The following is a 16,631-nucleotide window of genomic DNA, read 5'->3' as shown; positions in this document are numbered from 1 at the left end:
ATGCAAAGCAGCAAGAACCTGTAACAGCAGCACAGGTAGCAACCACCAAGTCAAAATTATAGAAGTCCCAACATAAAATATCTCAAATCATAGCATAAAGAACCATTAGAAGCGTTGTACCACAAGGGTGCAGGCTCTAAGTCAGTTATTTGACTTCAAGTCACTGTCAGTGGAGGAAAAAGTAACAGCGGGCATTGCAAGTGATTGTATTTCTAGCCCAGACTTTGCATGCTCTACTGGCTGAAGGAAAAGCAACTCAGTGAAACACACTTTTAATGTTAAAATAATTCATTATCCACTTTTGAAACACTTCAAGTGTTTAAAGGGCTTGACTGCGTTTAAAAAAACCAAACCTATCTGATTAAAGCTTGGCAACTTATTTTATTAAAACCTGCAGAAATTTTTATTATATTAAAAAAGACAATAGGGCTGGAAGTTTCATCACAAAAACCAGGCCTAGACGAAGTACCAGCACGTTTAAAAAAACAAAAAACAAACAAACAGAAAACCCCCAACCAAACCACAGACCTCATTCCCCACATCTCAAGCCACAATTATCCAGTCCTCCAGTGGAAGACTTACACGACACAACCTTAGGAACAGCAAACCAGTTCCACTAGTTGTGTTTAGGTTTTTTCAAGTGTGAGCACTCACCATGGCTCCTCTGTAGTAAGCTGTCGTGATTGTGCGGAATCTCTCCTGGCCTGCTGTATCCCTACAATTCAGTGAAAAAAAGGATTTGTTTTACATTCATCTGTACTTAGAGATGTCTTACTAAACAGAGTAACAATGCACTGATACTTGTTCACTAGGAAAACACACCTTTGGCTGTTTGTGTAAGTTTCTTCAGCCCTCAGCAGCTTCCTCACTCCCAAGCTACCCTCCTTACATCAGCAGTTAGAGCAGCACCAAAAACACAGCACAAAACCACTCCAGTTTTTATGCAAGCAATAAAACTCAGCACCACACAGCTTGCCCTCCAGTAATTAAAAAAAAAGCTCTGATCCATCCAAGTCCCATCTTAAACAAAAGTTAAAACACACAGCAATAAAATACATCAGGATGGTGCACTGTTGCATACAGTTTGCTGCTAAGGTCAGCCACTACACCTCGGTGTGCTGGTGTTTTGCCCTGGGTGACTTGAAAGCAGTACCTGTCTGTGAGTGAACCAGCAGACTCAAGTGTTTGGCTACCAGTCACACCTCAGGGGAGCTGAACCCCAAAGGCCCAACAAAACCCAGCTTTTTTAACCTATATTGCAGACATGAAATTTTTACCAGCCACTTCTGGCACTGCACTTCCTTAGTCACAAGGATTCTGGCTCAGGAGACTCAGTTTCTACTAAGCCACCATGCAAGGAATGGGAGCATTATCATTCACCTGTGCCTTGGTGAGTACAACCAGGTATCAAAGTATCAGAGGAGATTACATTTTACTGGCATGCATATTTTAGCTTGCAGCTATTGAGTTAATATTTCTCCTCCACACGGAAAAGCTAAAAGCACATTTAAGAGGACAGCTTTTGATAAAATAGGAAGTTGCTGTAATGCTTGCATGTGAACAGGCTATTTCCTGTGCTACTGAAGCAGAACTTCTCCAAGGGCAAGCTAGAAGAAAGCATAAAACTTATGGACAATCAATGAATAAAAGGTATGAAACTTCTGGTACACTGAAGCTCAAAACGTATGAAGTATTCTTTCTCAAAGTGAATTCAAGTCACTGAAAACCTGAATTACTTTGGAATACTTACCATATTTGTAGCTTGATTTTCTTTCCATCTAATTCTATCGTTCTGATCTTAAAATCGATTCCTGCCAGAGAAAGAGATACTCTTAAGTTTTGCAATTAATGAAGTGTTCCATTTCCTTTGGCAATTTGGTAAGAGCAAACTTAGTCAAAAGAACTATTCTGAAGCTGCCATTTCTTCCACACACTTGGAAGTGCTGAGAATGCACAAAGGTTTTCAGCTGCATCCAACATGTCAAGCATAAATTATTCTGCACAATGAAAGCAGACGAAACTCAGACTCACTACTAGTTAGTCAAGGTCATTAGAGGAAGACTTGATCTCCAAATCTTTCCATTTTACACTAATAAGGTCATTAGTTTGAATGTGCATTTCTCCTGAACTTCTGACTAGTCCCTGCAGTTCAAGTCAATTCCCTGGTACCTCTGGCTCAGAGTTAAAAATACATCCTGTGACCCCTTAGTTCCTTTTCAAAGCCAGCACCTACTTTTGAAAACTGATGTTTGATGCAATCTAATCAGACATCACAGTAAATCGCAATACAACACAGGACATATAGGACTCCTTTTTAAAGAACACTCATTTGGGAGCAATTAAGATTTTCTAGGAAGCTCCAAAAAGCATCAAGAAAACACTTCTCTCCTTTTCCCCCTTATACTTCCACATGGTAGCCACCAGTTCTCAGACTGTTTTTGACACCAAATTTCAGATTTTAAGCCATAGGTTTTAGAAAAAGATTTTTAAAATAAATTCAGAAGGGCTTAATAATGTCTTTTTAAGGTTTAGAGGGGTGAAATGGATTTCCAAACAGACTAGTCTTAATCCTAACTACTTTAACTTTTGCATCTCTAAATCTGTATTACAACACAGGTCAAATTGAGACTTCCCAAGTCTCACTACTACATGACTGCCAGATTTTTCAATCCTGTGACAGTAGCCCCCAAATTAATCAGTTTGGAAACAAATGGCCCACTTTTCTTCACGGCATCCTAAATAGTTACTTGATATTCAGTTGTAGTTTGTAAAAGATGGGGGTAAGTTAGAAAAAATTAAATAAACTTTCTTAAGATGTAATTTAATTGATAATTATCAAGAGTTTTATAATTATAAGAGTTTTAATTGGAAAAATGCTGTTTCTAGCTTTAAGAATTCATCTATCCATTAAACAGGAAGCTATGGGAGTTTTTAATAAACCACAGTAGAAACTGAATATGAAATATCAATGTTCATTAGCTACTTGAATTTCATTCTTCTCACATGCAATATTACTATTTTAATATACTGAAAATAACAGGTTTCAGCCACTTAATGTGCCATGGATATGTAGTTCAGCTCATTATTTAGAATACAAATTATGAGCAAAAATATCACATCAGCACTTTAACAGCGTATGAAATTAATTGCATTAATTTAAAATGCTATGATTACTACTACAATTGCAATTTCACAAGATTCACTGGTAGATTTACAGGAAAAACGATACTTTCATTAATTCACACTCTTCTAAAAATGACATGAGAACTACATGTACTTTCAAAAAATCCCTATTCTATGTAATGTAAGTTTGGCAAGTGTTTCCATTTCACATTGGAGAGGAATCTGCCTCCCTTGTTGTAAAGATTTTTCTCTTAACTAGATGCAATCACAGCTGCTGAAACCACAGATAATTGTATTCAGGTCTGAAAACAAATAACCTTTGCTCTGAATAGATTTTGTTTTGGCCTCAAAGGTTATAAAGCACAAATAGGGATTTCTCTGGAAAGAGCATTGTATCGTGGCAACAGCAAATTAAATCAGTTTTAAAAGTTCATTTGTGTCTAGGCCTGAAGCTTTAGTACAACAACTATCAGGAAAACTAGATTCAGAGACTGCTGTGGTTTAAAGAGAATTCTGCCTGTCCTGTGAACTGCTGAAGCTAAGACACAGCAGCACAGACAGTGACAGACTTCTGGAGGGGTGGCCTTCTGAGAAGGACTCCTGAATGCAGTGCAAACTTTCCATGTGCACCAATCCAGGTCTTGCACAGACTGGTTTCTTGTGGTTACTCATCTCCCTTGCAGCACTGAAATGATTTATACAACCATTCCTTTGATCACTTCTAAAAGTCAGGACCTGCACAAAAAAGATCTTCTCAGAACTTAAGATTTCTAGTATGAACTTCATCAAAATTCTCAAAGATTCATTTCAAAGCTAAAAAGAACATAAAGGGAAAGGCTGTAAGTACCTCTGCCACTGCAACTTTTTGGAGGTTAAAATGAACTAGAAACTGATGTTTCTTTTGTTCCTTCACGTCAGTATGAGGAAGTGGTGAGCTACACACGTTCAGAGCAAGCCTGGTGACATGTGCTGCCACTTCCGGCCAAGTGCTCTTGCATGGCTAAGTACAAGCCACGATCTGGTTACAGCTACATTGAAATTACACCATTGAAAAAACACTCCAACAACTATAGCCTTTCAACACTAATTCTTGACAGAAGATTTCCTTTATTAATCCATTCTTCTTTTGCACAGCCACACACTGGGATACAAAAGTTTGAAAAGTTACCCAGGCCAAATAAAGAGGAATCATTTGTGAATTAAAGTCTGATTGCAAAGGATCACATAGCTTGCAGTTTTAAATGCAACATGAAATGCTGTTTTTTCCAGTAGGGAGAAAAAGCCCAGAAACATTTGGATGTCCATCTGAAGTTAAGTTTTAGAAGCTTTTAGAAAACACAGACCCAGATTAATTCTTAAGAGTGCAAATGCTAACAGGATAATTAACTGCTTAAGTGGAATTGTCACATGAAAGTCTGACACACTGGTGCCCACCTAGCGTGTCAGTAAATATTAGATCAGAGCTATACAGAAGCATTTGTTGCAGGAATCACAAACTTGCATTCTGCAAGGATGGAGCCCGGGTTGCAATTTGAACTGCACATTAGTTAGGGCTGTAATTGCTGGCATTTCCCTTGCAGCACGGGCTAAAAGTAGCTGAGGGCTTATTATTCTCCAAAATCCTTTCCAGATCCTTGCTAACTATAGGCCAGGGATGCATCCTCTCTCCTCACTTTACTGAGGGTATTTGCTTCCATAGCTTCCAACAAAACTGTGTCTAAGAACACACTGGGCAGTGCCACACAAAGGCTCTCACAGAAAACCATGGGAGCTGTAGGTTGCTGTGTCTACCTTGCATTGCTATGCAAAGCTAATAAAATTCAGGGCAAGCCACTGTTCAAGGCCACACAGCCAAATGCCACAGGCCAGGGGGACTGGCTTCACCTGGCCTCTTTTGGTTTAAGCCAAGAAGTCATGCCCATTTCATATCCCAAAGCTCTTCTGCCACTACCTCTTCCCCTACTCCACTCGCCAGCTACATTTCTTCTTATTTCAACCCACCCGGGCAGATTTTACCCATAATCAAGCTGCAATGCAATCATTTTAAAGAGACATTGTGAAATATTACAAAGAGCTCACAATACTACAATAGTAAACAGCCGGGACTGCCCAGCAACACATATGGAGAGGTTCCTTTTCCAGGTCTAGTACCTGTGGTTTTCTACCATGAACTTTAACAAACGAGCCTGACGCAATTCTTACAGGAATGTAAGGACGAACTGAGCAGGGAGGCTGAAAAAGTTCATTTTGTTACTTTAGTTTTTAGAACAGTAGCTTGCTCTCAGGGCATCACTGTTACTCTTTTGTTCTCCCCTCACCCCAATTTTAACCCTGTAGCCATCAGAGCCAGTATCTCAGGTTTTTCATGCTACAGTATCTGTTCAGCTAGGACTCCACTACAACTTTTCCCTACATAGTACCAGTGTTTGGACAGATTGTCTTGTTTCTTCTTTTCTACAAAATTGCTGTTGCAGAAAATGCTACAGCACAAAGAAACCAAACCAAAGTATACTGGTTGGAGCCAGTAAGCTGTTCCAACTGTACCAGAAAACAATTCCTGCAGGTAAAGGTTTCTTGGGACTTCAGTCTGCTTAGCAGAATACTTCTGGAAGGGCAACGTTCTTGAATGCTTTGTACAAGCAGTAAAAGGCAGACAGAAAATAAACTTATACAAATTAGTGTAAAAAAACCAAAACAAAAAATCTTGCCACTGGCGGGCAAATATTAGAATTCTTAATCTTTACCTTTATTACCCAATTCACCAGTATTTTAAGTTAATTTTTCACGTGGCTCAACACTAGTTTGCAGCACCAGGACCATACATGTGTAGCTGGAGCAAGAAATCAGACAGGAAATCAGCACCATTCAGGATGTAAATAAACATCAATCTCTGATAGCATACACCAGCCCATATACCTACCCCAGCAGAGTATTGCTCCATCTCTGATAAATCAATACTTTTTTTTTTTTTTAAATATCCAATGTACTAGCATTTTAAATTGTTTACCTGTTGGTTTTATTTAATATATAAGCCAAAGAAATCTTAAGAAGTCAATGAGCACAAAAATTGGCAAAGAAGCTGTGAAAAAAGGAATACCAGATTCGCTTGCTAGAAAAGTCTTATTTTAGTCCCATCTATCAAAGAACATAAAAGATGCACCATAATTTATTAAAACAAAAAGGAAACTGTTTTGCATGACTTGCATAAAATAAAAGCCTCACCCTCTTAAAGAAGCTCTCTTCCTACTTGACTAAATCTTACCTTACTCCTTTGAAGTAAGAATGGAAGAATGAAATAAAACATTTTTTAAAAATAGGATTCCCTGATAAACAGAACTTTGTGGCACTCACCACCACGGGACATAGACTACAATAAAAAGGAATGCATTAAAAGATGGGGGGAGGAGTCAAGGTACAAAGTCTTGTTACCCTTTTGAGAAAATCAGCATGAGAAAACTTGGAATTTATGCATCAAATTTCAAGCTGGGCTTGATCCAACTTCACAGCATTGGTCCTTCCCAGCCTACTTTGTTTATATGTGAGGTTGTGGGGTTTTGATTTTTTTCAACGGGCTGAGCTAGAAAATGAGAACATCTTACAAATTCTTTACTGCAAGACATGTAAGAGTCTTAAGATATACAAAAGGAAAGAAAAACATTTTCTGCAGTCACTCCAGTTAAGTGAATTAAAATAGACTTTGAACCAAGCAAGCAGATTTGTAACTTACCTTCAAAAAAAAAGGAAGTGAGAAGAGGCACATAACTGAAAATCAATATGCTTCATCCTCAGTTTGTTGAATCCTGGGAGAGAATTACTCAGAAAATACTTCTCCCTATAGGCTTCTCCCTATAGGCTGCTTGTGAACAGCAAGTGGCTGAAGCTGCACGGCTGAACAGCAGAGCTGGGAAACAGCAGTGCTCCTATGGCAGAGCTCCTACAGCTGCTGCTGTCCTGCTCATCCTTCCAAGGGTGCCTTGGAGTCTGAGAGCACAGCACAAGCCTGTCACCCCCGAGACACAGCAGCAGTGTCAGCATCACCTGCTGCCAGTGCATTTACATCACACTCTGAGGGGCTGTGAGCACTCAGGGCCCTGTCACACACCTCTGCCACCACCAGGTGACACACGCCAGATGTCAGCACTGATCACACACAAGTTTCGTGAGCACAGGAACAGAGCTCAAGAGTTTCATCATCTTCCATGGACAGATCTACACATCAGTACTGCAGAAACTTGTTCTTTTCATTTATATCCAACAGCTGAGGGACATCAATTTGTTCCCACAGATTTTCCCCACAAGCTTACCCAGAGATTACTCCTTTTTTTTTTGTTCTCAGCAGGAGGTATTGCAGGGTTTGGATTAAATACACAATTATTGTTTAATGTGGTTTTCAAGAGAAAATTTTCTTGTGCTACGTCAGTATACTATCTCAATCTACAAAGGTAGATAAATGAAGCTTCAGAAAGTTGCTTTTAAATTAGATCTTTCTAGAATAATTACAGTAAAAAATAAAAAATGACAAAGTAGGAGTCAAGATCACTGTAAAAGGCAGGGTGGGGAACCCTTGCAACATACCAGTGTGTCATACAGCCTCATACAAAAGAACAAAGTCTAATCATTTTGAACTTGAACGTTTGGCTTTAGTCCCTAGTAACATCTGCAAAGAATTTTCAGATGATCTCAGCAATGTCTTGTAACAGTACCTAAATTAAAGAGGCAGCAGTCTTTCATTGCACCCATTCAAAAATACAGGAGACTAGCATGAGGGAATACAACAGGGTAAAGGTCAACATTTTTTCAAAAGTAGTAAAATTAATTATTTTAGAATTAAACACAAGTGCAACCAGTTTTAGTTACTCTTTCACAACTTAAAGGGACAAACTGTATTCCATTCCTTCTGGGCAGCCCACAAGAATCCACAACGCACTAGTAACCTCGAGTGGGCTGAATAGGCTCCTTCAGGTTAACTGGCCTTTCTTCATCTAACTCTTCACCCACACAAAGAACCCAATACCAGTGTCCCACACAACAAGGCACAGAGCAATGTCTTGCACCTTGGAAGTTATTAATACAGAAAAGCTCTTAAAGTTTAAACACTGGCAAAACAAATATATACAAATAAATGGCTAAAGTAGGTAAGGCAATAAAGAATGGGGATGCCATGTGCATGTGTAACATAAGGCAGTTTCCTGCTCCTAAGGCCTTGGAGACTTTATGACCAAGATCAGCTCAATACTCAGGGTGCCAAGCAAACTGCCACTTCCTCCAGCACGTGTCCCCCAGCTACGGCACAGCTGCCACCCTAAGCTTCCTTTCTTAAGATAAGCTACTTTCTACTTAAAAGAGAACAAGGGACTCAGAATACAATTTATAATCAACAGAATTAGAACAACCTTTGAAACATCCATGTTTTTGACAGCTCAATAACCTACAGTGTGATCTGACTACCACATTAAGATCTGAATCCAGTGCTCTCCAGCCACTTGTTCACACCAGTGCTCCTGTGAGTTCTACCACGACAGCAGTACACTGCAGTGCTCCAGTGTGGACACAGCAACATCCTCAACACCAAAACTCTCTTTTCAACATTTCGAATTCAATTTACAGATTGCTTTGAGCAACCTTTGAGATGCATGATTTTAAACACTAAAAATACTCAATATAAAATTCAACACTACAAAACAACATAACACTAGAAACTTAATACTACTTGACATGAGTGAAATTATTATCTGTCACAGGAGACCAACTTTAAAAGGGCTGAGTCCCTGCAGAATGTATTTTAGAGCTTACAATCTAGATACAATGAAAGCGCACAGAAACTAACTTATGGTCTACCTCTCATTCTGTTTTGAATGTAAGATAAGCTACACTTGGTGGTAATTCAGTTTCATCTAAAATAATTTTTAAATAGATTAAAATTGTACTACTGATACAGACACCCAAGTTTGTTTATTTTAAGGATTATTTATAGACTGCCTGTCTCTAAGAGGAATGCATTAACTTCGCTGTTTAGAGAACATATTCCTTTCAAGCCAACATGCAACTGGAGAGCAGCAAACGTTAAAACTGGCCAACAGACTTGAACTGAGGCTACAGTTTTACCGCTGAAACTGGGGTAGGCACTGCCAGGACCAGGTGTCACAACCAAATCCTTTTCTCCTTTGAACTCACTCATCTGTGTGAGTTCCATAATTCAGTTTACCACCATCTGTAACAACAGCTGATAGCATAAGCTGAGAGCACAGGTACTCCCAGCCACATCTCTCCTCCTGTGAGTAGCAGAGCACACACTCTGTTGAACCAGGCAAACTGAAGCCCTAGTTAACAGAGACCCAGAGGGAGCCCACAAGTAGCTTGCCAGTAGCTCCAGTGTGGATTCTAGAGCAGGCTATCACCTGACCAGCTGCAGCTCCATGGCAGTGCAGGAATTGCTCTCTATGTCACACTTCAGCTAGGGCTAGGTATGGAAGAGAAACAGCTGCAGTGACCTCCCAGGGACCCAGCCCTACATTCACTCAACCTGTAATGCAGCTATGGGAGACTTGTGCATATCTCATCTACTTTGAAGCTCTTCTTTGCCTCAGGTCTCCAGGATGTGTGGTGTACAGCTTTCTACAACATGAAAAAATACCTCTGCCATGTGCTTTAACGCATAAGAACACCAGATTTCCCCATCCAGAAGATGGCTTATGAATACAAATATTTGATTCTTCTTTCAGAAGTCTAGTGCTTAATACAAGATGACATGTGACTGGTCCTTATCAAAAGCATAAATTAATAGGTAAGACAAAAAAAAAAAAAAAAAAAAAAAAAGGCACAAAAAAACCCCAACCCCAAAGTGGAACCCCCAAGAACAAGAAAAAATGATCCCAAAACTCTTGCCCATAAATGATCTATGCTTGTAAGTGTAGAAAACATAGAAAACTACGTCTTTAACCAAAATAACTCTAACTGAATATTGCTGGCAGGAAAAAGACAAAAAGACAAAATAATTACTTTGTCCAAAGTCAGCATCTGAAGAATTCAAAAGGTTGAAAAAACGTCTTATTAAAGAAGTCCCATGCAACTAATACTGCCTTGCCGCCACCATTAAAAGTTCATTGTTTATTATTTGTATACCAAGCTCCAGTTGTGACAAAAAGAACAGGCCAAAAAGATTAGGTTTGGTTTTGTTCCCTAATTTTGGGTCCCGGTAAACTTATATGTCTGTCCAGTGAGAAACAAAGATGCCACTTCTTTTTTAAAAAACCTCTTAAAAATTTCAGGGCTCTACATGAACTGGCTATTCAGAGTGAAGAAATAAAGACTTTGGGGGGCCAGAACATTGTTTGTTTAAAACAGAAGAGGTGTTACATGAAAAACAAGCACAGCGAGTGTCCCAGGATTCACAAAGCAAAGCAAGAACTGGGACGTCCATGACTACTTACACATACAATGCCCTCACACAGTACAAACAAAACACTTTGTACCTTCTATTCCAGCTGTGCCTGCGAGTGGCACCACATACAAACCCCATCAGCTGCAGATTTAACACAGGTGTGGAAGACACCATGGGAACAGTTGGTATGGACAGGTGATCACTGCTATAGCCCAACAACTCAGACTGCCAAGCACTTCCTTGAGAGGTTCAGGGATGCCACAAGAGCATCAGAGAAGTAAAAAGAAGTTAAATTGGACAATGTTAGAGCAGGTATAAATGACATGTGACCACAGTAAAGACAGAAGCGATTAAATGTTTGGAAGATTTACAGGAATGCACAAACACTGCACTCACTTTAGAGGGTACAGACCTGCTTACACTGGAAGAAGAAGTACAGAGAACGAGGGTATTACCAGGAACATAAACATGCAACAAAAAAAAGCACATATCAATAATATCAGTAAGACAGTTCTTGGCTTTAACTGATACTCTGTCCGAAAGGATCCAAGAAGAGCAAAATGTCTCATCCAGCAAGAATTACCTTTGTTAAAATAAATAATCTAATCTAGGAATTTCAGTTAGAATCTGAAATATAGTTGTGTTTTAGAAGCAAGTGTAGAAAGTACCTAGTGAGGGAGCAAAATCAGGCCAAAAAGTCAAAGCAGAAGGTTTAAAGTTACTGAAGTTATTTTTATCGACAGCACTCTCAACAGCCCCAAAACATCATTTTCATCAAAGGCTTTTTTAAACCCATATTTTAACATGGAGTAAGTAAGCATGTGGGGGTTTTGGTTTGTTTTTTGCTTGTTTGTTTGGGAAGTAAAGGACATGAGAGAAGAAGGGCTGCTTTAACTTCTTACATGAATGACAAAACAGGCCTTTTTTTGAAAGGTTTTTACTACCTATATTAATGGGCAAAGCCACCTAACTTATTAAGAAAGGTCATACTTGTCTTTCTGGCACATAGCTGTTTTCTTCTCCTGCATCACACAAGGTTCTTTTAATGAATTCATTTTAATTAATTCTTTAATTTCTTCATCTGCTTTTCCTGCTTTGCATGTTCTAAGTACTCCTCACTACATCACTTCTGCTAAGCCAGAGTTCCCCCAGGCATTTATTCTAACTGTATCTTCCTCCTCCCTTCCATGCTTGGGTTGACACAGAGAATTTACTCCATCTTTAACCCCATCAGAAGTCTCCCCATACAGACAAGATATTTTGATACAGTAAAGGAAAGCTATTTCTCTCTGGTAGGTGAAAGAAAGGAGGATTTTGTTGGGAGGTGTGGGTCCAGATGTGGTGCCAGACTCTTACTAGTGACCAGCCTGCTTGACATGTTCTTCAATGTTGCCATACATATAAGAGGATACCACTGACATTCAACATCAGGATTTTTTTCTCTGGTGCCCAAAGCAGAAGAGTGTGCAATGGCAGCAAAATTAACACATGTTAAACTTGGTCAATTGTTTGTTCTCCCTAGAAGAGAAGCCTTCTGACACATACAGTACTTTACTTCCCTTTACCTACATCCAATCTAATCAGAAGTGTCATAGCTTACATTTAACAGGAAAGTTTACTATAAACCACATGATTAGACTGATATTAGATGCAATTACTGGTCAAAAACCCTGTAAAAGGCACTGAATTACAACCCACTGCAGCCTCTGTTGGGACAGGAAGTTGCCGACCTAAGTTTTGAGTTGCAAGTCTGGTAACTAGAAGCCTCTGGGTCAAGTTTTGTGCACCACAGCAAAAGAAAGATACAAAGCTTTAGAGAGGGTCTAGAGGAGGGACATGAGGGTGGTGAAGGGTCTGGAGGGGAAGCCTTATGGGGAACAGCTGAGGGCACTTGGTCTGTTCAGCCTGGAGCTGGACTCGAAGATCTTTGTGGGTCTGTTCCAACTCAGGATATCCCGAGTCTATGATTCTAACTGTGCAAAAGCCGTACACAGTGCAACTTTTTTGATGTTACTATTATTCCTAGTTTGCCCACATTAGAAAAGCATCAGAGCTATTTTATATATCTAGTCAGCCTGATGACTTGGCACTTAAGCTACCATAACATCCAATTAAAGAGCAATATAATATATTTTGAATTAAAACCACCTAACTTCCACCACAAAACATGAAATAAAGCATCGTTATAAACACCGCATGTATTATTATTATTATTATTAATTTCAGTAAATTCTGAAATAAGATAGTCCAAGATGTATTTCTACTAAAAGGATGCCCTACTGCAGAAGGACAAGGAAATCCTTCCTAAAAAGTACATTAAAAATTCCCAAACAAAAGCCGTTTGTCTTCAATACCTCTCTCAAAGCCTGTATCCATCAACCAAGACATTTGTTCCTACACTTATTCAATGTTAGTCTGTGTTCCTAACTTTGCATTCAAACCAAGTCACAAAACCAGCTCTAAACTGCCCTCCTGTCACTCAAATAACCAATAACACATAACCAAGACAGACCTCCATCTGCCAATTAGGAATAGGCATCAACAGTCAGACATCTGTCACACTGTTTCACAGTAAAACACGAAACACAAAAGCAGCAGCAGCATTTTTAATAAAAGCCAAACAACTTCAATTCCATTGTTGGCTTGTTGCAGAATACAGTAAGATAATGCAACCTCATCAGCAGATGAAAATCAAAGTTAAGATGTCCTTTGTTACCAGCTATGTGTTAGTACCAAATTTAAAGTTACAAGAGACACAAACTTTAATGCTTTTAACCTGCGATACCTTCAGCTAAAACTTCCTGTCCAACATCAGGATATCATCTTGCCGACCACCCACCACAGACCTTGAAAACAGAATCATTCTTCCAGTTTCATACTTACCTCCACAAAACTGTCTTCCCTATTCCATGTAAACCCTGTCCTGGAACTCTAGTCCCAGATCCTACAAGCCTTGAACACACACTTCCACTCTGTAGATACATGTAACGGTGCCACCTGAGTGTGAGTGAACTCGTCTCAGTCACTTCAAAGTCCAAATAACAATCTCTTTGTAGTAATGACCATTAATAAAGTACTCCTGACAATGCTTTCCTGATGCTTCCCTGGCTCTGCTCATCTATCATTGATGTGTTTTCTTCTACAGCTCCAACCATCTGGAGAAGCCCAAAAGAAATTGATTGAATAAGGATAGGAAATGCTGAAGCTTAATTGGGAGGGTGGGGAAAAAACCCAAACCCCAACAAAGCAACAACCAATCCTTTGCCCATCATACAAATAAGTAACCCTGGAGAAGAAGAGTAGAAATATTCAATGAGGCATGATTTGACTTGAATACACTAAAACAATTTCCATTACACATTACAGACATGGAAATTTCACTGCAAAAGGGAAGTTGATAATTTTGCTTGACAAAGGATTTTCATCGAAGTGTTCAAAGGTCAGCACACACGTGCTTGCCTGTCAGAGTAGTGTCCTATTTTGGAAGATGTAGGCTAAGGAAAAGTTACTTCTGTAAAATCAACAAATGGCTTCAACTCTCAGATACAGTACTATCTTGTGGGCAACTTCCTGCCAAATGTTGATATCATCCTGGATTAAAAAAAAAAAATACTACAAATTTTGTTTCTGTCAGCAAGCCTTTCTACTAAATCAGAAATACTATCAGCTACAAAGATTCGACTTTACTCTCAGAGAAACCAGTTGATACAAAAAAAAATTGAAAGGATTGCAAAAAAGAAACCTTATTATTTGAAATTATAAACCAAATCCAGTTTTACCAGACCACACTACTTGAACAGCAAGTTAAGATACTTAAAGACTGCTAAATTAATGCTTCTGATTCTTGTGTATCGTACTGAAACTACTAGCAAAATGCACACGAGATACTCCAAGATAAGTTTTGCTTTAGGAGCTGTTAAGTATGAAAATGAGCTGACTCAACTGCATTTTACTTTCCATGTAGAAGTGTGCAAAAGCAGAAGTTTCCACTCAGGAAGCAAACCAAACAACACAACCTTACACAATACACTCCCACTGTAAAAAAAGGTTTATCCCATGTTCACAGTGAAAAGCTGATCCTCACTAGGGACCACAGCAGCACTTTTAGAAATTCTCCTAAGAGAGCTCCCGAGCCCTGTATAAAAAATTAAAAGCTGCTGAAGGGCAAGGACCTGTCATGTCTAAAGTTGCTCAAGGCCAATCTGTGCTTTCACAGAGTAAAAATGCTTCACTTTGAGTAACCCAAAGATTACTGGTTCACTTCTCATAATGGGCAGCAAAGTCTCCTGAAGGTGTTAGTTATGCCAGGTAGTGAAGAAAGAGACATGAAAGCTCTTGCACCAACAGTAAAAAAAGAATAAAAGAAGTTTGATGAATTACAAATACATATGCATTGCACTTTTATCACACTTCTTATGCAACTGTTGGCCACAGGACACCAGGCTGGAAGTCCCTGCTCTTTGAATCAGTACAACATTGATTACGATTATGAGCATGACCAAAGTCTTGAGGAGAAAAGTCAAAGAAGCATTTCCCAACCTCCAAGCAATCTACATGGATGTTGTAGCCTTACATGCATGCTTTGCAAGACAGTAAAACAGAAAGGAATCTGCAAAGTACGGCAGGAGTATACCATGCACAATGACAAAGTAACTACAATTCATTACTGACTTATTTCTATCATATGAGCACTGAGAAGTAAAACAATTATTTTAGAATAAAACAGTATTTCCATATCTCCCTCCTACTTTACTTTTTTCCTTTTGGAAATTGTTTCCATTGCTCTGGTAACTGGAGTGTTGCAGTTTAACCCTGGTTAAACTACTGAAGAACAATAGGAGTGGGAAATTACAAGGAAGTTATCTGGTACTTCGATATGATGTGGGCCCTTTCATCATGGCAATAGAGATTGTTTTAACTTTTGGGCCTAAAATGTAAGAAAAAGCTGAAACTGTCAAAAATTTAACCCCGCATAGTTAAAAAAAGTCTTTATATATAAAAAAAATTACTTGCCTCACTCACAAATAGCATGTAAGTACGTAAGATTAAATGATAAAATTTGATGTCAACACATCTCAAACACACACCTTCTTAGACTTCTACAGTAAAACCAAGTCTGATCTTGTTAGCAGAGACAGACCAGAGGAGACTGAGGGCACATAATGTCACACAAACTAATTAAAATCACTGTTAATTGAACACACATCCTAGGTACCATTCTACTGAAGAATCCACTTCACGGACAACGTACAAACCAAACAGCCTAGCAGCTCATACTCCAGGAACACTCAGTGTACTCAATGAGGAATGCTAATCTGGGGACCTTAAAACTTGAACTGGCAGAGCAGCCTGTTTGGGAAAAATGCTGCTTCCCTGCACCTCCTTCCACACCACGGTTAACTATGACTTATCAGTCAAGGAAAAAAAAAGCAGAGCTGTTAAAAATGGAATTCCCCCAAGCTCATCAGATGGACCAGTTTTGACTGTAAAACCAACTACTATTGAGAAGCCACTAAAAGACAAAGAAAGGGCATGCGAGCACATCTTCAAGAACAGGTTAGAGCCACATGATTGACCTACGAGTAATATACACAATACACGAGGAAGACTGAAAAAAAACCCAAGTATTTTTATTCAAGCATATGTCAGCACTTTTATGAACAGTTTCACTATTTCCTGCATTGTCAACTTTCCTGTTTGGAGGTTCTTTGCTGAAAAATAAAAAGGGACTGGAATTATAAGAAGGAAAACGTAACTGTGAAATCACAACTACTACCTATGGAATTAGAAGTATGCCTCAGTTATTAGTAAGTTTCTTAAGCTGATTCATTTTGAAAATAAGGCCCTTGCAAAAGCAAATATAAAGGAAGGAAATGAGAGCAAATCCCGTATTTACTGAACACAGTAAGAAAAAACAACAGCATATTCACAGTCCTCAAGACTTCAAAGTGAATCAGTGAGGGAAAAAAAATATATCAAGGGCTAAGCAGTTCAAGAAACATCAAGAAAATGGTTGGAAGACAGACACACCCATTTATGTTAGCTGTCTCTTTAGAAGTATAAAGAAGTAGCACAGTACCAAAGTAGGTTTTTTTTTCAATGATACAGCATTTATTAATGTTTATTA

The 16,631-nt window shown here is 38.9% G+C and overlaps 1 protein-coding gene across 4 annotated transcripts in view; it reads right to left on the bottom strand.

Moving 5' to 3' along the window:
• Positions 1–16,631, bottom strand: part of RAB8B (RAB8B, member RAS oncogene family) — a 29,725-nt gene that overhangs the window by 11,452 nt on the left and 1,642 nt on the right. For all 4 annotated transcript variants that reach the window (XM_032122777.1, XM_032122776.1, XM_032122775.1 and 1 more), the window contains exons 2-3: positions 1,751–1,811; positions 655–715 (exon numbers count right to left, since the gene is read on the bottom strand). In XM_032122777.1, coding sequence (XP_031978668.1) covers positions 655–715; positions 1,751–1,811 — 122 coding nt within the window. The remainder of the gene's footprint in view (positions 1–654; positions 716–1,750; positions 1,812–16,631) is intronic.

The sequence above is a fragment of the Corvus moneduloides genome, chromosome 13 (assembly GCF_009650955.1).
Source record: "Corvus moneduloides isolate bCorMon1 chromosome 13, bCorMon1.pri, whole genome shotgun sequence".
NCBI classification, from domain to species: Eukaryota; Metazoa; Chordata; class Aves; order Passeriformes; family Corvidae; genus Corvus; species Corvus moneduloides.
This window is presented reverse-complemented; position numbering and strand designations above follow the sequence as displayed.